This window comes from Alexandromys fortis, unplaced genomic scaffold, assembly GCF_014885135.2.
Source record: "Alexandromys fortis isolate MF-2015 unplaced genomic scaffold, M_Fortis_MF-2015_v1.1 scaffold_95, whole genome shotgun sequence".
In the NCBI taxonomy this organism is placed as follows: domain Eukaryota; kingdom Metazoa; phylum Chordata; class Mammalia; order Rodentia; family Cricetidae; genus Alexandromys; species Alexandromys fortis.
The window spans coordinates 6654832-6676634 of record NW_026067990.1 but is presented as its reverse complement, the minus strand read 5'-3'; the positions used below and the strand labels follow the sequence as shown (position 1 = coordinate 6676634).

The window sequence follows — 21803 nt, the reverse complement described above, 5'->3', positions numbered from 1 at the left end:
TTTAGTAGAGTTTGTCGCCTGGATAGATTTATTTTTATTTTACTTTTATACGTTGTAATTAAAGTATAATTACATCACATTCTCCCTTTCCTACCTATAGTGCTGCCCAAGTCCCCTCTCTCCAACTCCTGCCATGTCCCTCCCCTCTCAAATTGATGACAGTCTCTTTTGTTTTGATGTTTAGTGTTACATATATATGAATTTATAAGGATGCACAAGTACATAACTATAACCCACTGAGTTCATTTTTGTTGTTTATGTGTATATGGATTCAGGGATGCTCACTTTGTAAACAGTATCTCCTAGAACTGTCTGTACAAACAAGACCAGAACATACAGGCAGATTTTTAAAAATAATCTTTATAGATGCATGCTCTCTGAATTTAAACATTCCCCCTGTGTTTTAGCCTACCTTTCTTTTCCTTGGGAGCCATTAGATTCCAAACAAGTTCTACTTGTAGTAAGGAACATTTTTCAAAAAAGCAGGGGGTGGGATGGTGGTGTACACCCGAGACAGCAGCATAGTTTGGGGGAGAGGAAGGAAGATAGCAGCAAATTCAAGGCCAAGCTGGTTTACATAGTGAGATCCAGGCTAGCCAGGGCTGCACATTCAAACTCTTTCTTTAGATTTTAATTAAATTAAATTTAATTAAATAGTTAAATGTTTGTAACCAGAAGTAATATCATTGACGTAAAACACTGCATTTTTTTGTTCAAGTCCATGGAGGCATATCCCTTTCTGAATGGAGACAGAGGAGGAGTGGACAGGGAGAGGGGTAAAAGGGAGGTGTAGAGGGAATGGGAAGAGAGGAGGGAGGGGAAACTGTGGTTGGTATATAAAATAAATAAAAAAATGTTAATAAAGAAAAATAAAAACCAGTGCATTTTTCTAGGCTGTCTCCTGTTTTCCTATAATCTCTACTGCCCTCTAGATGCCACTTCCCACGGCGCCATCCTGGACCTTTTTGTCCAGTCTTTCACCTCAAGTAGCCAAAGGCCCTCAGCCTCTCACCTAGTTTCCTCAAGGTCCCCTTGCTCTTCTGAAAGACTGTGGTGCAGGCCTTCCCCTTCTCCTCTATGCCATAGGATCTCTCTGCTAGAGTCATGCTTTTAACAGCCACCTTCAGTTGATTGCGGAAATACTTTTGGGATGCCATTGTTTGGGGTTTTGTTTGCTTTGGCTATGCTTTTGGAGACAGGGCCTCCCTCAGTAGCCCAGGCTGGCCTAGACCTCACTATGTATTCCTTGCTGGGCTCAAGTCTATAAAGATCTTTGTGCTTCCAATTCTCATCCTCCTGGGATGGCAGGAGCGAGCCTGTATACTCAGGTAATAGCTTTAGTAATTGCCCTGCATCTCAGCAGTGGGCTCAGACTCTTAGACCCAATGCACATAGATGGAACCCCTGTTCCTTTTGTCTGTGTGATGGACAGCTCTTTCAATGTTGGTCATTCCACTGAATGCCATCTTCCTCGACCCTGTTCAGCAAACCAGAACCCTGACTTGGCCAAGAGTCTTCCTGCCTCCACCTCCCAGGAGCCTGTGCCACCATTCCTGGGTTGTTCAGTACTAGGGGTTAAACCCGAGGCTTCATGCATGCTAGGCAAGCATCTGAGCCACAACCCTAGCCCACGGTGCTTTATAAACCTATCACTTCTATATTCCATGGAATGGTGGAGCAGGAATGATTGAAATGATCATTTTTCTAAATAAACAGAAAATGAACACAGTATCAAATATTGCTGTCTTTGCTATTAGATAGGAAGCAGGTAACCACAAAATGCAAATGTGTGCTGTGACAGGCTTTCAGCACAGGAGCACCCCACTGAAAGGGAAGCAGCTGTGGGCTCCTGTGGGCTCGGCTTTTTTCTTTTAGGCCCTCAACCAGCTCCCAAATCATGTCCCAGAGGCTTGTTAGTTATAAATGATTGTCCTACATTAGGCTCCTTTCTGGATAGCTTTTTTTTTTTCACTTAGCCTGTTTCTCTTTATTGACCTTTTTGCCTCGGGACTTATTACCTCTCTTTCTTCTGTATTTCTCACTTGCACTTTTTCTCCGCATCTGGCTGGCTGGCATCTGCCCAGCTTCTTGGCCTGGGCATGTCCCTCCTCCTCCTTCTCTCGTTCTTCCCTTCTCTCTTCTCAAAGATATTTTTTTTCCTTCTATTTATCCTCTCTCTGCCGGCCAGCCCTGCCTAGCCTTCCTTTCTTTGCCCAGCCGCTGGCATTAAGCTCTTTGTAGCCCAATCAGGTGCCTTGGGCAGAGAAGGTGAAACAAATGTCACACATCTTTACATAAACACCCACGCTTACATTGTCAAACAAATATGGTGTCAACAAGAGTAGCACACCTTTGCACCGTTAAAGTAATAGCCCGCAGCACGAACGGATGGAGCATATCTTTACATAGCTAAGATACTATTCTACATCACTCCTGGGCTTCCAGTGGGACCATGTTTTGCAGTGTATTCAACTATTGCCACAGGACCAGATGCACTATACTGGGAGCTGTTCCTCCTTAGGCCTTTAAAGTGGGAATGTGCCTGGAACTAAGAATGACTATTATTCTGTTCATGTTGTGGTATGGTGGTTAACTCTAGAACTAGTCAGAATGGTAATCCAGGCTCCATAATCTATCGACTTTCTAACTGTGAACAAATCATTTAACCTCACGGTGTCCACATCTGGAAAGTGGGGAGGGTGAGAGTATTGTGTTTTCAGGGTTGATGATGACACAACAAGAAGGTCAACAGAAAGTCCCAGTAGACTCTGCTCTCCCAGGCTGATCATCAAACGAAGCCCATGGTGAAGCACGGAACAGCGGTCTGCATTCAGCAGTTGAAGTGTCTATAGTCGAGGATCCTACTCGGAAGCTCCGACATACCGAGAAGCCTTGCCCATGAAATGGGACCAAGAAGGCTCTGAATGTGAAGTGAAATCAAACACAAAATACACAAAAGGAAAAAAGTGGGAGAACGATAGAGTTCTGTGAGGGAGGGAGAGATGGAGGGAAACAAGGAGGAAGGGCAGGAGAGAGAGCGCAAGGGGCCATGTGCGGCAGTGCACATCTGTGAATATGTAACTCTAGCATTAGGGCAGCTGAGACTGAACAGTAACAAGTTAAAGACCAGCTTCAGGCAACACTTGAGTTATCTGAAACCAGTTTGAGGCACATACTGAGAAATCATCTTTAAAAATTGTCACTTTGGGGTATTGAAAACAGTTCTCTTACACAATGGAGTACTACATAGCAGAAAAAAATAATGACATCTTGAATTTTGCAGGAAAATGTATGGAGTTAGAAAACATCATTTTGAGTGAGGTGACCCAGATACAGAAAGACAATTATCACATGTACTCACTCACAAGTGGTTTTTAAACATAAAGCAAAGAAAACCAGCCTACAAATTACAATTTCAGAGAACTTAGACAACAATGAGGACTCTAAGGGACACATACATAGATCTAATCTACATGGGGAGTAGAAAAAGACAATATCTCCTGAGTAAATTGGGAGCCTGGGGACCTTGGCAGAGGGTTGAAGGGGAGAGGCAAGCAGAGAAAAATGTAGCGCTCGATAAAATTCAATAAAATTAAAACAAAATTGGCAGACCCCCACAAAGCCTATGGGGTACTAACCCAGACCCTCAGGGGTTTGGCCTGGGATTTAATCCTTAAAAAAGGGAAAAAGAAAAACAGTTCTCTAGATTTGACAATTGAGAGTTCGCTTCTCGACAGGAGATGTGGCTCATTCAGAAAATGTTGGCATATCGTGCATGAGACCCTGTGTTCAATACCCAGTACCCCAGAAAACCTGGCATGGGAACACATGCTTGTAATCCAAGAAATCAGAGGTAGCGAAGGCAGGAGAATTAGAAGTTCGAGGTCATCCTGAGCCACATAGTACATTTGAGGCCAGCTTGATATACACAAGACCCTGTCTCAAAACAACCAACAAAACGGAGCACACTGAGGCCAGCACAGGGCTTGCCAGCTGATGTACAAGCAGTGTTGAGACAGGTATCAAGGGCAGAAGAGGAATGTGGTATGCAAGCACATGCCCAAGAGGTAGACCAGACCATAGACTCAATCCCCTCCACCATGTACTACTTCATCATTCCACATCTCTGTACCTTTATTCATCTGTAAGATGGAGACAACAGCAAGAAAGACCTGATCCAGTCATTTGAAGTTTGCAAGAACCGAAATACGTGAACCATTTAATAGAGTTCTTAGTGTGTGGGAGGCATAAAGTTAAATGTAACTATTCAATGCAAGGAAAAACCAGTTAGGGAGCTCGAGCAGAAAGTTAATTTGCTATCTACAAAAATGTGGGCGCACAGAAGTGTGTTTCTGGTGAACTAATGGCTTCAAAGTCATTCATGGCAGTTGCGACCCAAATGTTAGGAAGTTGCTGCTATGACTACAGCCTGGCACTGTTACTGCTACAGAGTCGCCCACAAAGATCGAGCAGAGACACTACAGTGTAGACTAGAGACAGCACAGTGTATTGGGAACTTCCTGAAGACCAATAGAAGACAGACTTTGTCTAAATTATGCACCGAACATTCTTAGCATAACTGGAAATGTATGTGCACCTTCATCATATCCAGAACCCTTGCTGTGAGACTTTGGAAAAATATATGCTTGCCCTTATGTTTTTGGGGGGAAATGTGGGAATAGGAATAGACAGTGTGGAGCAGCAAATGGTATCCAGTTCATCTTTCTCCTCTCCTCCCTCCCTCTGTGTGTATAGGGCATAGGCCAACATCAGGACCATTGCACATCACTCATCCACCTTTTGGAGATTTTTCAACTTTATTTTTATTATTATGCTATGTGTACATTTATGATGAGCTGGAGAGATGACTCAGTGGTTAAGAGCTCTGCCTGCTCTTCCCAATTCTCAGCAACCACATGGTGACTCACAGCCATCTGTAATGAGATCTGGTGCCCTCTTGAGGAAGAGACCTGGTCAGTCGTCCTCAAGTTAGGCCATATGGACAAGTTCAACAGAACCACTGTATATAGACTGTTCATTCATGCTTCAGCATTTCTAGCACATAAATTACATTTTTTCCTTCACATTTATGAAGGTAAGGCATGCACATGCGGCATCACATATATGGAGACATTAGAGGACAACTTTGTGGAGTTGGTTCTCTTCTTCCACCTTTATGTGTGTTCTGGGGATTGAACTCAAGCCGCTAAGCCTTCATGGCCGGCAGGCACCTTTACTGGCTCAGCCATCTCTCCAGCCCCACCTTAGTGAGGTAGTCTCTTACCAGCCTGTAACTCAGCGAGCAGGCTAGGCTGGCTGGCCAGTGAGCCCCAAGAAGCTACCTGTCTTTGCCATTTCAGTTCTGGGGTTATAGGTACATGCCACCATATCACCACTTTTACATGTGCTCTGGTGATCTAGCTCAGAGTCCCCTGCTTTCGTGGCATCTACTGAGTTAACCCTCCCCGGCCCCCAACTCAAACACTTCTCATCCTGACTGCTGACACCAGAGATCACGGGTGAAAATATCACAGATTGACAAACTGCTGTAAAACACAAAAAGGGATGAGTACATGGATAGGAAAATGATGGTATCTTTCTTAATGCTGGAAGGAAATTTGTGAGATGCACTTCAAGTGGTTTGTAAGCTGAGGCCAGAAGATGAAAGATAGAGAAGTTAAGGGAAGTTCTATGTCACCAGTAGGTGACATTTGCTCACTACTTTACACGGTTGATCACACTGTAAAATAGAACCTTAAGTGGAAAGGGAAGGCTGAGGGAAGGCTGATGTGAATGGACTAGCTAAAATTTCCAACCTCAACCTACTCCTCACCGTTTCTAAAAGAAAGGCAATCACTATGTTGAAGAAATATCTGCATTCCCATACCCAATGCAGTACTGTTCACTGAGTCAAGATCTAGAATAACCTGCACTGGTCACGATGCTGTACACCCTTGTAGTGATAGTTCATCTGTACTTTAATAAGTAAAGCTTGTCTAAAGGTTAGCATAAATCAGTCACACTAGTCAGCCATACAAGCCAGGCAGTGGCTGCACACACCTTTAATCCCAGCAGCCACACTAGTTAGCCATAGAGACTGGGCAGTGGTTGTGCACACCTTTAATCCCAGCACCAGAGAGGACTATAAGGGGGGGATGAGACAGGAACTCACTCTCTTTCAGTCTGAAGATTTCATAGAGGTAAGAGCTCTCTAGTGGCTTGGGGGCTTTCCTCTTCTGATTTCCAGGTTGAACCCCAATATCTGTCTCTGGGTTTTTATTATTTGTGCTGCACTCCCTTTAATTCCAGCACTCAGAGCCAGAGACAAACAGATCTCTGTGAGTTCGAGGACAGCCTAGTATATACACTGAGTTTCAGGCTAACCATGGCTACACAGTGAGGCCTTGACTCCAGATATATATATATATATATATATATATACAATTAAGGTAAGAATCTATGAGTAGATAGATAAAAATGTGGTAGATATACATACAATGGAATACCACTTTGCCCTCAAAAAGAAGAAACTAATTTGTAACAGCATTATGAACCTGGAGGGAATTGTGCTAGATGGAATAAGTCAGGCTTATTTATAAAGACAAACATCGTGCATCTCAGTCTCATATATGGAATATAAAAACATGAACTCTCAGAAGTAGAGTGTTCTAAAGAGGCTGCTTGTTTGTTCCCGGCTGCCTGGACCCGAAATAATCACACAGAAACTGTATTATTTACAACACTGCTTGGCCTATTAGCTTATGCATATTTCTAGCTCACTCTTATCTTAAATTAACCCATTTCTATTCTTATCTTAAATTAACCCATTTCTATTCTTATCTTAAATTAACCCATTTCTATTATTTTATATTTTACCATGAGGCCCATGGCCTACTGGCAAGGTTCTGGCTTGTGGCTTGCATCTTTCTCCTCTGGTGGCTCCATAGTGTCTCTGTGACTCTGCCTTCTTTCTCCCAGCATTCAGTTTAGTTTTCCCCGCCTAGCTCTATTTTGCCCGATCACAGGCCAAGCCAGATTTTTTATTCATTAACCAACAAAAGCAACACATATATAGAAGAACCCCACACACTACTAGAGGGTAAAATAGTGGCTGACTAGGCCTGGGTGGAGAAAGAGAGAGGACATTGTCTTGGTTAAAGTAGACAAAATTTCAGTAAAACAGGAAGAGTTCATCTTTGTATAATACAGTAACTATAGTTAATACTATTTGTATATTTCAAAAGAGTTAAAAAGCAAGGATTTTAAGTGTTCTCAGTACAGATACGGTAATATGTGAGGTGATAAATGATATGTTAAATTAGCCCCGACCATTGATAGTATGATGTATGTATGGATTGAAAGCTTACATCATTGTTACCTGAAAGTACACTTAAAAACTACCTTCCTAAACATCAACTGATAGAAAAAAAATAAACTATTGGTCTTATTTATAAAGCACTGTTTATTCTTGTTTATTGAAAATTTTCATTTTAAAAGTCTTTAAAATAAAAACAAGTTTAGAAAATCTGAGCTCCTGTAAGAAGGGACATGACAGAGAAGAAACTGAAAGGCCTCTAAGGGCAGCGGTTTAATTACAGAGGAACAGGAACCCATTTATAGAGTATTGTAAACAACACAACTACTGAGACACAGCTGTCAGGTTAACATGGCTTCATTTCCTTTATATTATTTAGTGTGTAAGCGCGGGCAGCCCACTGCACAAGTTTCGTTATCCCAAGTACCAAGGGCCTCTCCTCAGAAGGGCGAAGTCCCCAAACATGCATATGTACACATCCTTTTGAGACCTTTCAATGTCCTAAGCAATCAGCTAAATTATTGGTAATCACTAAAGTTTAAAATGTGCACATGGATTGCAAACTATTGACTAAACACAGACAAAACACATGTGAACATCTGGATTGCTACTGTTGTTTCTTATTTTAAATTTTTACATGAAAGATGTCTCATAGAAATCGCAGGGCGAAGAAACAGGCCAGTCATTCTTAGAAACCCTCACTCACGCTGCCGAAGACGCTGTGTGAACAAGCATCTGAGGGTGGACTTCAGGAATTCTCCATTTCCTGTGGATGCTATACTGCTGTTCATGTAGCAGGAGACAATGCCCTGTACCATGAAATCATGGAAACTGTGAGAGCCTCCATTCCAGAAAGCAAAGGACTCCTCAATAAGAATCTAGGCCTCGAGTTTGGTTTTGAAACAGCACTTACAGGCATGCACCACACATACATAGAAGACTTTGTTGGCTTTCAGTCTCTCTTTAAAGTGACTTTGCCACCTGTCCAAGTTTCCCTGCCATCTGAGGAGGTGGACAAGTTCTGCTCTGCCCCATCCTGTCACCTTGGACCATTTTGACTTGTGTTGAATTTAGGTGTACAGTTTTCTTCTGGGGCTCTCTTCTAAATCTCCTTTCTCACAGTTCAGATTTCTGGACTACTTACAAAGCCAATGGTTCGGCATTATGCCCAACTTGAGAAAACTAGTTTCAGACAATCAGCTTCACTAGCAAGCAGCGCAGCTGGTGGTGGTGGGGCTTTCGCTCAGGATATACAAACTGGCTCATCGTACTCAAGGCCTACACCAAAGAGGGCAATGATGATTCTAACTTCTCACTGCAGAAACTGGGCCTTGATAAGAAGGGGTGGAAGGTGTGTACATGGCGTCTTGTCACCCAGGTTGTTTAGAAAGAGGAAAAGGTTGTAGTATGAATAGTCAAGGTAAAGTCGCTGCTTTTTGTAGCTGACAAAATAAGCAAAGCGTGCCCGCACTAGTTTACACACCACTGGGTATGGCTGCCTAAAAGCACAGGGGTGGGGTGGGGAGGTAGAAAACTTACGTAGAGGCGTAGAGGCGGAAGGCTGGGCTGTCAAGCTCCGGTGCACTAGGAGTAGCTGCTCTGCCCTGCTGCTAAGGGGGGATTGCCGGAAGCAGTTTGCTGATGGACAGTTGGAGTTCCTACCCCACTGACTGAAATGTACACCAGCATAAAGGGAATGAGGACCCTACACTGTTCTTGGTCTTAACAGACAACGCAGGGCAATGATTGTTAAAGTATGGAAGGGAGCCACTGACAATCTAGAAAAGTACAGCTGGAGCATTGGGCAAAGGCGTTCACTGTCACCTACTCTAGACATAGCCTGGGAAGCTTTGCCTTCAGCAAATTAGGTAGTAAAGGACTGTTGGGCATAGCAAAGTATTATCACCACCCCAGGTTGCTTCCCCTGTTAAAACAAATATCAATCAACTGATAACCAAGTAACAAACACTCAAGCAGTGAGAGAGAAAGAGAGAGGGGGAGAGAGAGAGAGAGAGAGAAAGAAAAAGCTGAAGGGCACAGTCAAATTCAGCTGGCTATTTCAACGAGTGCTCAGCTGCACAGTGACGGTTATGGGAGAATTGAGGTCTTGCTGCTGGTTTCAGCTCGAATGCACTCATCTGTTTGCTTCAACAGCTTCCGGACCAGTTTTTCTAGGTCCTTTCTCGACTTCAGTTCTTCTTCCAGGCATTGCTTCATTCTCTTATTCTCCTAGAAGGGAAAGAAGTTGTTGATCCCTGAGCCAAGACAGCCTTTCCCATGGCTTCTCCTCCTCCTTCTCTTCTTTCTCCTCCTCTGCCTCCTCCTCCGCCTTCTCCCCCTCTTCCTCCTTCTCCTCCTCCTGATGGCATCCTTCACTCTGACTACTTATTCTGAGACCAGGCTGTGTCTTGATTTTTCTGCCTATGAGTGAGCACCCTCCTACAATCCTTACTTAAATACAAGTGTTCCCTAAGACTGGATCTGCCCTGGTTCCACACTTTTTCACCTAGGGTCACTTCTCTATCAGTGCAACTGTGTATTAAAGGGTTTCCCAAATATCTCTGGTGCCAGTTTCATCTTCTGAGTACCAAACTCACAGGACGATGCCAGTGTGGCCGGTCGATCTGGAGATTATGAGCCCTTTAAACTTACTATGTTCTAAAGGGCACTTAGTAACCCCCCCCATCAACCCAAACCTCTTCTAGAGCTTCTGAATCTCTGAAAGGATGCCCACTATAGAAAGTCAGACACCCAGGGGTGAAGTTTCTCTATTGTCTTCTCTCCTCACTCCAGCACTGTGCCATCATGTACCGTAAAATTCCAGCTCTAGCATGTCTCTTTCCATTTGCTTTACTTCTCACGGCCTCATTGGTCTGCCTCACTTCAGGACCTTGCTGTGCCCTATCCCGAGTTTGCTCTGAACTCTACAAGTGCTCCTCCAGGCTCTGGACTCTCCTCTTCCTTATCCTCCCCCTTGCCACAGGTACAATCAGTCTCATCACATAGGTGGAGTGATGGAGCCTAGGACTCCATCACCAGCAAATTCACCAACCACCCAAGACAGTTCTCTTTTCCCTCTTCCTGCCTCTCCTTCATTGCTCCATTCCTTTCTTGACTTTTCCAGGACAAGATCTTGCTTTGCAGCCCAGGTTAGCAAATCTGCGACCTTCTTGCCTCAACCTTCCTGGTAGCTAGGATTACAGGCAGGTGCCCCCCCCACCTGGGCTTGCTTACATGTTTTTAAGATGTGAGGGAATGAGAAAGTAGTATCTACAAAGGGGAGTCTGCTGCACACATCAAAGCCACGTGATTAAAGAAATAAAGCCCAACTGATATAAGTTGGGCTTATATCACTTAAGTTCTACCCCAGTACCTTGCTCCTGGACTTTACCTGACACCAGTTCCCAGTGGGTGGCCAAGAAGCCAGAGCGATTCTGCTACCTGAGAAGATAACTTTAATGATGCATTACCTGCTTCAGTTCTTTGACCTCATCCTTCAAGGCGTACACAGTATCAACAAGGCTCCTAAAACATACAGAGAAAATTCAGAGATGGATGGCTGGTACCAAAGTGCTGATAAATGAGCAAGCCATAACTCTACATATGTACAGCTACGGGTATCAGTGGGGTTTCTAGCTGATGGGGACTATCCCTGTCTGACTGATGGACATTCTTTCTCTTCATCGGATAAAAGCTCTCGTCACACAAGCCCATTTCAACACCACGCTACAGCGCCGTTTCTATACTACGCACTTCCTTCCCCACACAGCTCCAGCTTGAGTGGCCAGAAAACAGCAGGTAACAGCCATAAAATTTATCTTTTTTTTTTCCAATTTGAGGGTATAACTGACAAATAAAAACTGTACACATTTAAAGTATACAACATGATGCTTTGAGGAGTTTGTCTTATGAAATGTTGCCCCAAGTGAAGCTATTAACACAGCCCTCACCAGATGTGGTTGTGTCTACTGTTTGAGGTGTGTCTTTTGAGAGCACTGGAGATCTATGTTCTTGGTCAATGTTAAGAATAAAAGGCATTATTGTCAACTTTAGTCATTAGGCTGCATATTTATTCGATAGACTAAAACCTACTTATCATCTTATATAATTAAACTTTGTAGGTTTCTTTTACGCACATCACCTACTTCCCCCCCCCCCCCATGCCTCTGGAAACCATTGCTCCACTTTCTCATCCCGTGAGTTCAACTTTTTAAGATTCCCATCCTAAGCTTTGATGGCTGTCGCTTTACAGTAGGAGCAAATAGTACTTACTATATAATGAGGGGGATCAGAAAACCCTGGGTGCGCTGTGATAGCCATGTTATGGTATTATCCTTTCCATTTAGCTAACCCCACATGACAGAGACTCGGGACATTAAAAATAATAAAGTTTTAAAATGATAAAGTTTCCTGGATAGCTGTGGGATTTTTTTTACCTCCAATTGTTTCTCGTTAGGGAATTTAAAGACCTAGGTTTTAGATGAGGGTGTTTTACATTTAATTTTCATTGTTGATGTATGTGTTCACGTGCATGTGAGTGCAGACCCTCTGGGAGGACAGAAGAGGGAACGAGCTTCCCCCCGGTGCTGGAGTCCCAAGCAGTTGTGAGCTGCTCAGCATGGGCCTTGGGAACTAAACTGGACCCTCGTAAAGATCAGTCAGTGCTCGTAACTGCTGAGCCGTCTCTCCAGGCCCTGGTTTTGATCCTGCCTCTTCCTATTACTCTGCCCTTGTATAATCAGTTTCTTTCTCATTTCTTCTTAGCCATTGCTTTCTTCACATGTAAAATGGAGACAATACTACCTTCCTTGAAGCCTTCACCAGGCTATTATGATTACTGTATCAATAATTATGTTCTTAATAACAACAATTAGTAATTAGTATACTTGCTATGAATTTTTGAGTGCCAACCTTTATAGCTACTTTATTTGATTACTCGACAGCTCAGAAAATATTTTACAGATGAGGAAAACACATCTGGAGAGCTGGAAGAACTGGCCCAGGATGACACTGGCGATACATAGCAAACAGAGCAGAGCTGGGACTTTGGCCTGTTCTCTTGAACCCAAGCGCTTTACCCATACAGCATATGTGAAAACACATCCACAATGGCAAGCACTGGGAGAGGCGTGGCCAATGCAAATTCAGCCCTGACCTCACAAATGACTCAAGCATACAGGAGTGAGTTCTTGGCCACTCCGTGCTTCTTAATGAGCTGGGAGGTATTTAAGCTGACCGCACCTCCATGTAAGTCACACTCATAATTGTGAAAGGTGGGCCGTAGACACAGTTCCCCAGAACCTAATTTTTTTTTTCATCTTTGAAAGTGATGCCTTCTTCACCAGATTGTTTTAGGACTTTACAAGAGATCAGCTGTGAGAAACGTGGCCCCTGACTGGAAAGATGTGAGCAGCAATGCTGTGGGCAGGAGGATGCCAGCTAAGGCCTTCCTGGGTACCTCCAGACACACCATGTGGATTGGAGATCTCCAGTACTGGGAAGCTGCTTACTCCACAGGGAAGCAGGAGGCTTCTAGACCTCCGTTTCTGTTGCCTTTCCTCCTGCCCTCTTGGGGCTCCCAACTGCATGCTCAGCAGAGAAGGCCCTTTTTGTGAAGGAAGAGGAAGAGAGCGATGGGGACAAGAAAGAAAGGAGGAGTAGGAAGAAGAAGGAAGAGGGAAGAGAAAGAAGGGCCCTTTGAGGAAGGATCTGTGGGCTGGCTAGTTTTATGTCAACTTGGCAGAGCTATAGTCATCTTGGAAGAGGAAGCTTCAATTGAGGAAATGCCCCAACTAGATTGGCCTGGGGGCAAGTCTGTAGGGCATTTTTTTTTAAAAAAAATTAGTGAGTGATGTGGAAAGGCCTAGCCCATTGTGGGTGATGCCATCCCTGGGCTGGTGGTCCTGAATTCTATAAGAAAGCAGGCTGAGCAAGCTATGAGGAGCAAGCCAGTAAGCAGCACCCCTCCATGGCCTCTGTATCAATCACCTCCTGCCTCCAGGATGTTTGAATTCCTGTCCTGATTTCCCTCAGTGCTGGAGTTTGACCCGAGACTTGTAAGCTTAACTGAGCACTGTTCTTGCTGCAGCTGTTCATGGTTACGGTGTTTCATCATAGCAACAGAAGCCCTAAGACAGCCTGCCACACCTACTCGCAGGCCCCAGATATGTCAAGAAAGGGGTCACTTTCTCTACTCACTTTTCTTCGATGATGGTCTGCCCGTTACTTCTGGTTTCTTCAATAATGAGTTTCTCTTCCTCAGGGAGTAGCACTTGTGGGACAGAATCTTTCCGAGTGCCTGTAAGTGAAGATGCATAGAGATGGGGTGGGGAGTGGTTAGCCAAGGCTGCCCTAGTCCTTGCCACTGCTGCTGCAGCGACTTTCTTCAGACCCCTGCATTCAGAAGGCAGTCAAGCCACTCTGCAATTTTCCTGACAGGGAGCACTCTTAACGGCCAAATGATGTCACATATTCTTCAGGAAGGGGGACTGATGTGCTAAGACCTCCCCAGAGTAAAGAAGTGACCACTGGTCACCCCATCTCTGCATTCCTCCAGGAGCCGCACACTACGTCCCGTGATCAGGGAGGGAGTCAGTAAAGACTGGGCCAGGAGTAGCGCTACTCTGGGCTACGACACGCTGAAAGGGCTTCTGAAGCAGCATTCGCTCCTTCTGGAGCCTTCTAGGGAAATGCAGAGTGGCAGTAAGCTATTCTTGACCGTGGGTAGAGCGGACCTGGGAGATCATCATATCAGCAACAAAACTCAGGTCTCCTCATTGCTCTCTGCCCACACTGTCTCTACAGCCTGGGGCATAAGATGGGACGGGTAGTTTCAACCTCTCCACTGCTCAATTTAGAGCCTGTCTCTCTGAGCTCAAGAACTTAATCTTTGGTCTGCCTGGGTCACTGGCCTGTTCTGTTTTAGAACAACATCCTTCAGAGTGCACGCATTCACTGTTTCTATTTGATAACTCCCGTCTTCCCAGAGGTGAGATGTCTCCACGTTCAGTGAATAGCTCTTCGCAGTATTTAATTAGTATGCAGAAGACGGATGGATGGATGGATGGATGGATGGATGGATGGATGGATGAATATGGGAAGGCAAGATGAGTTGGTTCTAGGGAAACAGGACATTTGACCGGGGTGAAATGGAGGGTCACGGTGATGCTAACGTTGGCTACATCTGAACGTCAAACATGGCATTAGATACTTCCCACAAGTACAAGGGAGGGGAGGGAGGAGGAACAAAACTGTGCATCTTTAGGTCGGGTCACATGCCTGAGCTTTCACCTCTAAGTACTTGGATGGATTCTACATCTAGGAAAACCAATGGCCCAGAGGTGAAGTAAGGCTGGGTTTCCTTTGAGGGATGCTCCTCTGTTGTCGCCTCATCCCCGCCTTCACCCTAGCTTCCACAATCAAAACTTCTCTCTTTCATCTCCCAGCTCATCAAAACTTGCTATTAAGGACCGAGCATGCCAGAAACCACAGGCAGATTACTGTCCCTGCTCGTGGTGAAATGTATTGATGTCCACATCAAATGCTCTCCTCTTGTGACAGCCGGTGAGATGTGCTCCCTCCAAAGAGTGTGTCAAGGCAGTCTCCTAAGAAAGGCCTCTCATATCAAGTAAGCAGCTGGTCAGTAGCTGTGAAAAATACAGCACTCTGGGACATTTGGTCCTGATGCAAATATGAGAGACTTTCTAAAGGGTGTCCTATATCTATAGTCAATGGGACTTGGACTGGAAGAGACACAAGGACTCGCCAGAAGGTAGCATCTAGCTCTCAGGGCATCACCTGAAAACTGTAGGGAAACACATTCACCTAACAGCTCCTCGAGACACTTTAAACATTTTGAAGAGCCTCAGGTGTGCAACTACATTTCCAGATTTTCAGAGCAGCTTTGAAACCCAAGTCTGGTGAAGCATCCTTCCCTTCAATACATAGCTGATGAAAGATAGTATTTTGACTTCCTTTCCAATTCTGCCTATAAGATGAGATTAGCATCAGTTCGCAGACACAGGAACTCTCTGGGGTCTTTAATTCCTAACTAGTGCTGGCAAAGGTATCTGGGTAGATCAAAAGAGAGTGACTTTTTTAAAAGTCGTTTTCATTTCTCTTACCTCCAGCTTTTTTCCTCTTACATCTCTCCGTGTCTCTGGGTGAAAAGTACCAGTGCGTAAACAAAGCCCCAGTAGCTAAAAGCAGCTTATCTGGAAGATTAGCCCTGCGCCTCTGCTCTGCCCTGAGCCACATGCTTTTTCCACACCCTGCAACCGAGCTGCACCGAGGCTCTTTTATGCCCCCTAAGAGACAGTGAACAGCAAAGAACAAACCCTGTTCATAAGTGAAAGCAGTGTGGGGGATTCTACTGGAACCATCATTACCTTGTTGAAAACTGGCGCTGGTGCAGTAGGCTTCAATCACCTTAAGAATCTGAGCGTCCTCTTCCAGAGCAGCTGTACCTGTCAAATTGAATCAGTAATGACTTCTCACAGATATATGACCCCGGACACTCAAAATGATGCTGTGCCCATCACTGCCAAGGACTCGCAATGTTTCTGAAAGGCAGGCAAACATCTGTTCAAGCCTCTCGGGACAAAAGAATGATACCACCAGTAACCCTGAGAGCTTGGGGGTCAGTAGTCAGGAGCAGGGGCTACTCCTGAAGTTCAGAACTCTAAATTAGTGGGGGTTCTATCAGTCATCTCTTGAAGGCTAAAATTACAGCACTGGGGCTCGGAGTTGGCTTCAGCGCTCATCCAGTATACCAAAGCCATCCTGGTGACTACATTTCAAGGCTTGCCTTCTTTAAGAGCTTTGCCCTATTAACCCCGCTCATCTTCTCAATCAGCCAGTGTATCATTAATTCTCCCCCCACCATCTCAGTCTTTAAATGCTCAGATGGCAATGCTCCACTAATAAGGTTAGTTGTGGAGAGGACTGGAGTTGCAGGAATTGGAGTTCAGCAAAGATTTACTTTTAATCTGACATTATATTATTTATAATATATTATATTATTATATTATGACAGGGTCTCATGTAACCCAGGCTGAGGATAAACGTGAACTTCTGTTGCTCCTACCTTCACCTCCCAAGTGGGGTTTACAGGCACATGCCGCCCGTGCCTGGCTTATGTGGCACTCTGTGCTTGCAACGCAAGTACTCTGTAAACTGAACTATGCCCCTAGCCACAGCAAAAATTGATCCAGGCTAGACTTGCAGCTGGTACATGCAATGCTGCTGCATCACTGACTCCTTGTTCACAATTTTAGAGCCAAATACAGGCCTATCACTTGACTGACTTTATCAACTCTCTAGATAACGCACTCTATTCGAATGTCATCAGACTGACTCCTGGATCAACTAAGAACATCCCTGAACACTAGACTACCAGAAGGAGTTCTGTCCTCCAGTCCATTTAGTCTATTTGTTCAGAAAATATCTCAGGCATCAGAAACTTAAAGGGAAAAAATATGTCCATAGCAAATGGGCCGCATGGGGGGGTGCTAAACCAGGTGGAGTGAAGTGTCCTGCAGCAGGAAAACGGTAGAGTGATGTCTGTCAGAGTCATCTGGAAGGGCAGCGGGGGACAGCTTATTCAGAAGTCTTAGAAGTAACCAAATTTTCCACATATTTTTATAACAGCTGATGCCAAGAACAAACTGCTCTAATTATCTGCTTTTTAAAAAATTCTCATGTTTGTGTTCACGCATAAATAACTTGGCAAACGTACGGAACACATACTTTTCCTAATCACGTAGTCTTCCTCAGAGGCTTTTCTCTCTGTCTTTCTTTTGTGAAGGAACTTCTTCATTGTCTTGGGGCTCTTACTAGATTCCTGTAAGGATAACAGTTTCTTTGTGAATTAGCATTCTCTCCCAAATAGAAATGAAAATAGAGCCAATAAAATGAGTCCGAATGCATCTCTCATCGCGATAGCATCCATTAGGAAAGTGTCAGAATTTTAGATTACACACACTAAAAATGGCTTCAATAAACTTGAAAAGGTTCAACAGAGCACAGGCAATCACATTCCACTCTCAGTTGCCATAGGAATGAGAATAAGAATAAAGAATGATGCAGATTGTGCAGGAGGGTCAGTGCCTGTAGGGTACCATCTGCAGCAAGAGTAATGGAATTTCAACCCCAGAAGAGTACCAGCATTCCTAACTTGGTTGATGTTCCCCATGGATGGTTTGAAGATGTAACTACTGTCAGAACATGTGTCTCTATTCTAAGAGTTTAAAACTATTTGAGCAAATTTTGTTTAACACAGTCCAACAAAGAAAACTAGAATTCCTGTCAGTTGGATGGGAAAATTAAGGTGGAGAGTCTACGTTGTTCTCTCCGAGAGAAGAATTTCATGAAGGGTTTTCTGACAAGTATCTCTCGATTATATACAGCCAAAGCCACACTTTTAATTAGTACCCAGTGGAGATGAAAACCAGTGAGTTTGGGTTTTGTCATATGCATAACTAATAATTAATAAAACAGATCAATGTTAATATGAAAGTAAACAGATTGGACTCTTACAGTCTTACACTTCAAATCCCTAGGTATTATCCTGACATTACATGTTGCCCATCATCTATGTATGTATGTATGAATATATCTATCTAATACAGGAATAATAATTAGAACTTTAAAATATACGAAACAAATAATTTAATTGCCTTCACTTAGCCACAGTGGTCCACTTAGACTTGAAAAGAGACAAACATGAAAAACCACACGTGCTTTAAAAAAAAAAAGGAGGAAAAGCTAGCATTAAAAACATAGGAAAACAAGCATCTTAAAGGCAGGATATATAAAGTAACATTCTGCACGTATCAAACACAAGCCTGCTTTTGAAGAAAGTACTTACATGTCAGAATTGCATCTTCACATTTTAGCCAATTATAGCAAGGGACAAAACAAGCATAAAGAAAAGCTTCATTCATCAAAGTTTACAGCACAACAACATTACGATGCCACTGTTCTACCCTTACCTTTAAGATATAAGACATCCTCTAAAATGAATATGTAAAGAAAGAGAAGATGAGCGTGAGAGGCCGATGGTTATAATGACCAAATCCATTTATCAATAATTCTAAAACAACATTTGAAATGTTAGTGTTATCATAAATTACATGGAGAGAATATCACCACAATTCCCACATTAGTTTCAGATGCAATATCCTCATGCAAAAGTCCAAAGAATCCAGTTCTGTGCAGAATTACAAATGCCAGAAAAATCACCGAAATGCACAGTACATAGCAAGAATATATTAATAACTCTCTTCCCCCAGCAGAAACACAGTGATCATGCTTTAGTTTTAATGGATTAGTTATGTGAAGGATTAAGCCAACTTTACCCTTCAGAGCTCACCTTGGTATGAATTTAGTAACTGACAGTTGCAACATTTCCATTATTAAAAAGGGGAATAGGTTACTATGAAGTGGCACTCCTGGTTTAAGTGATCAAAGAGAGATGAATGGTTGCGGGTCAGTTTCAAAGCAAACCTGTGAAACCACTTCCTGCCCAAATTCTGAAGTTACTTTTAAAAAAAAATGCTCGAGTCATGCCTCCTATCAGCCAGTTGAAAGGGTTAAAAAAATCCTCCAGCATCTATATATTGTTCTGTTTTATGGCTCTGAGAAATGGAGGCAACAATGAATTGGAGCAGAAGCATGGTTGCTCAAGTCAAAAAACACTCCAAACTGAGCAGTCTCCAAAACACAAGGGACAGAGAATGGTAACTGTCAGCAACTACATTTCATACAACAAGACCTTAGGAGCAGTTATTAATAAATGAGCATGTTCTCTGAAATAAGAAATAATTAGAAATAAGTAAGGGGGAACCTCACTCGGTGGAAAAGGTAACACTTGTGTAGTTCTGGGAGCTAGAGACTACCACGCCTTGACTGCCCTTTTAGAGAAAAGGACCAGACAGACACCCTGGTCATGGTAGATCTTGGCAGCACACGAGGCAAATATCAGATGCCCTGTGAGGGAGGCTGAAACTGAGAAGCCTCTCTATAAAAAGACATTCCTCTAATTACAATCTTCTCTTCTTCTCACTACAGCAGACTCTGCTTTCTTAGTTGAGACACATGGCTTGGTCTCATGACATTTTACTGCCTGGGTTTCATTGAACCACATGCTACGAGCGCAGAACTGGGTGTTTGATTGGAAAAGCAGCTCTCAATGAAGCGTTTCTGGTTTGAGACGTGTGTACATAGGTAACTAATCTAAAGAATTATTGTCGCCATGTGGAGAGACAACGGAGGAACTTAAGAAATAGACTAGAGAAACATTTGAACTGCTCAGTTCTATCAATGTCTATAGATGGACAACAGGGAAATGAAAAATTAAGAAACAATCACTGAATCTAGCAATTCAAGACCGATATATATATATACACATATGTATGCGTATATATATCAATATACCCTATCATAAATTCTAGCATATTCTCTCTGAACTATTTGCGATAAGCTCTAAAATTAGCTTGTCAGAAGCATTTTATATCATATGTAGCAAAATTACCTCTTTATAACCTAGTGCTGCTGCTGGTCTAAGTGGAGGTGCAGGTCGTAGGCAACTTAAACTCCACGGTTTTATAATTTGAGGAGGCTCCAAGGGTCCTCGGGGCTGTCCAGTAGAGCTAAAAGACTGGGAAAATGTCTCATGAGATGCTGGCAATCTGCCATCTGAACCCGACCTGGTACCACGCAGGGAGAGAACGGCAATAGCTCCATTGGATCAGCAAAGCCAGACACAAAGGGGGAAGATGAAATGGTAAAATTGTCCAGTCGGAAAACTTAACGGTTTCTAAACAACATTAGAAATGGACTTGGCGTCCCATGATCCTGTCCTCTCTTTTCTGCAATTCCATTTACGGCAGAAATGTTTCCTCTGTAAGGGAGGAAAGTGGAACAACAGAAACCATTCGAGTTTCAGTGATGTGTTTGGCACTCAATTAGATTCTTAAGTGGGCTCTTTCGTCAGAGTAGACAGCAACAGGCTCAGAGAAGCGATGCGACTGGCTAGAAGATGGCAAAGACAAGATTTGAACCCAGACTTGATGCCAAAGCCTATGTTCCACCACCACAACACACGGCACTCAGAATAGAGATGTTGGCATTACAAGGTGGAGCGTTAACAGACAACCGAGGAGAGCTTCCATTTCACCCAGCAAGTACAGTAAAATCTCATTAACTCCAACTCCACAGATTCTAGATTTCCGAGAACTCAGATGTCAATGCTGAGTGTTTACCTTTCATGCGGGTTACTGAGCAGATGTGAAAGTGTGCGTGAGATTACATGAAGATTTTAGGCATTCAGAGAGGTGAACTACTTGCTTTGACATGGCACGTGATTAAGGCGAGAATAACAGTTATGAAACAAATAAATCTTGTTTATCATTAAATCCTCTTAGAAGGTCCTCTGGTGGGAGACACTTGACTAGCGGTTAGCTGAGTACCTAAGACTGCTGCTGACCAAAATCACACATATTTAACTGAAATACTTTATTAATTTCAATGGGCTTCACAATGATAAGAAATCAGAATTAGTGAGGTTTAACTGTACTTCAAAATCTACAGAGACCACCCAAAGTCAAAGGGCATGCTCGCTGCTGATTTTTAGAAGGCTTTAGCAGGCAATGTCTGACAAAACTTGAATAATCCCTAATACTTCAATAGTCCCACTACTCCGCTCATCCCAGTACTTGATGAGTCCCAGGGAAGTACTTACAGAATGCCCACTACAGGATGATGACGAGGTCTTAGACAATGAGCTGGAAGAGGCTGGTCCTCTGGTCAGTCTGTTCAGCTGCTCCAGCCATTCCTGGAAGTCCTGGCTATTGTTGCAATAGACCACAGTTCTCTCTATCATGTTACCTGGATCACCCAAGTATGAACATTTAGAAACCAAACACACGGTTGTGTCTTACTCACAAGCGTACTTCAGTTGGGCATCTACTTTCAGGAGTCTTCCTTTCTATGAAATAACCCTTTCAAACTTCAGTATTCGCAACAGAGGAGTTGTAAATATGGCAAATGATTATTCATTTTTATTTCTAAAACCTTCCTGGATTTCTACCACTTTATAGAATCTTAGACAGAGCATAAAACCTCACAACAAACACACTTGCAATCTAAAACCGGAAGTGCACTGACTGGCTATCTAGTCCATAGCCTAGTCCCCGACTATCGCACTGGTTTGCCCAGTGTCCAAGATAGAACAACACGTAGTTGAAACCAGTTAAAAAAATAATACCAAATTATAGGTTCCTTACTGCTGAATACAGGGTTTGATAAGGTCTAGGGACATTATCACTGTCTTCCCCACTGTGACATCCACGTACAAGTACAGCCATTACAAGGAAATCACAGAGGCCTGGCAAAGGGGACAATAGCCTAAAATGTCAGAGAGAATTTGAATATTGGGCTTAATTTGTATAGAAAGTTTCGTGGCTATTTAGAACACAACCACACCTTG

General features: G+C 43.4%; 1 protein-coding gene across 7 annotated transcripts in view; it reads right to left on the bottom strand.

Moving 5' to 3' along the window:
* Window positions 1-7459: 7459 nt before the first annotated feature.
* The window catches only part of Arhgef6 (Rac/Cdc42 guanine nucleotide exchange factor 6), a 121113-nt gene continuing 106769 nt past the window's right edge, over window positions 7460-21803 (bottom strand). For 4 of the 7 annotated variants that reach the window (XM_050159689.1, XM_050159693.1, XM_050159696.1 and 1 more), the window contains 8 exons: window positions 21057-21202; window positions 19848-19973; window positions 18307-18327; window positions 17063-17156; window positions 15703-15780; window positions 13514-13613; window positions 10786-10840; window positions 7460-9544 (listed from right to left, as the gene is read on the bottom strand). In XM_050159689.1, coding sequence (XP_050015646.1) covers window positions 9404-9544; window positions 10786-10840; window positions 13514-13613; window positions 15703-15780; window positions 17063-17156; window positions 18307-18327; window positions 19848-19973; window positions 21057-21202 — 761 coding nt within the window. In that variant the 3' untranslated portion in view covers window positions 7460-9403. The remainder of the gene's footprint in view (window positions 9545-10785; window positions 10841-13513; window positions 13614-15702; window positions 15781-17062; window positions 17157-18306; window positions 18328-19847; window positions 19974-21056; window positions 21203-21803) is intronic. The other 3 variants (XM_050159691.1, XM_050159690.1, XM_050159692.1) reach the window with 3 other exon arrangements.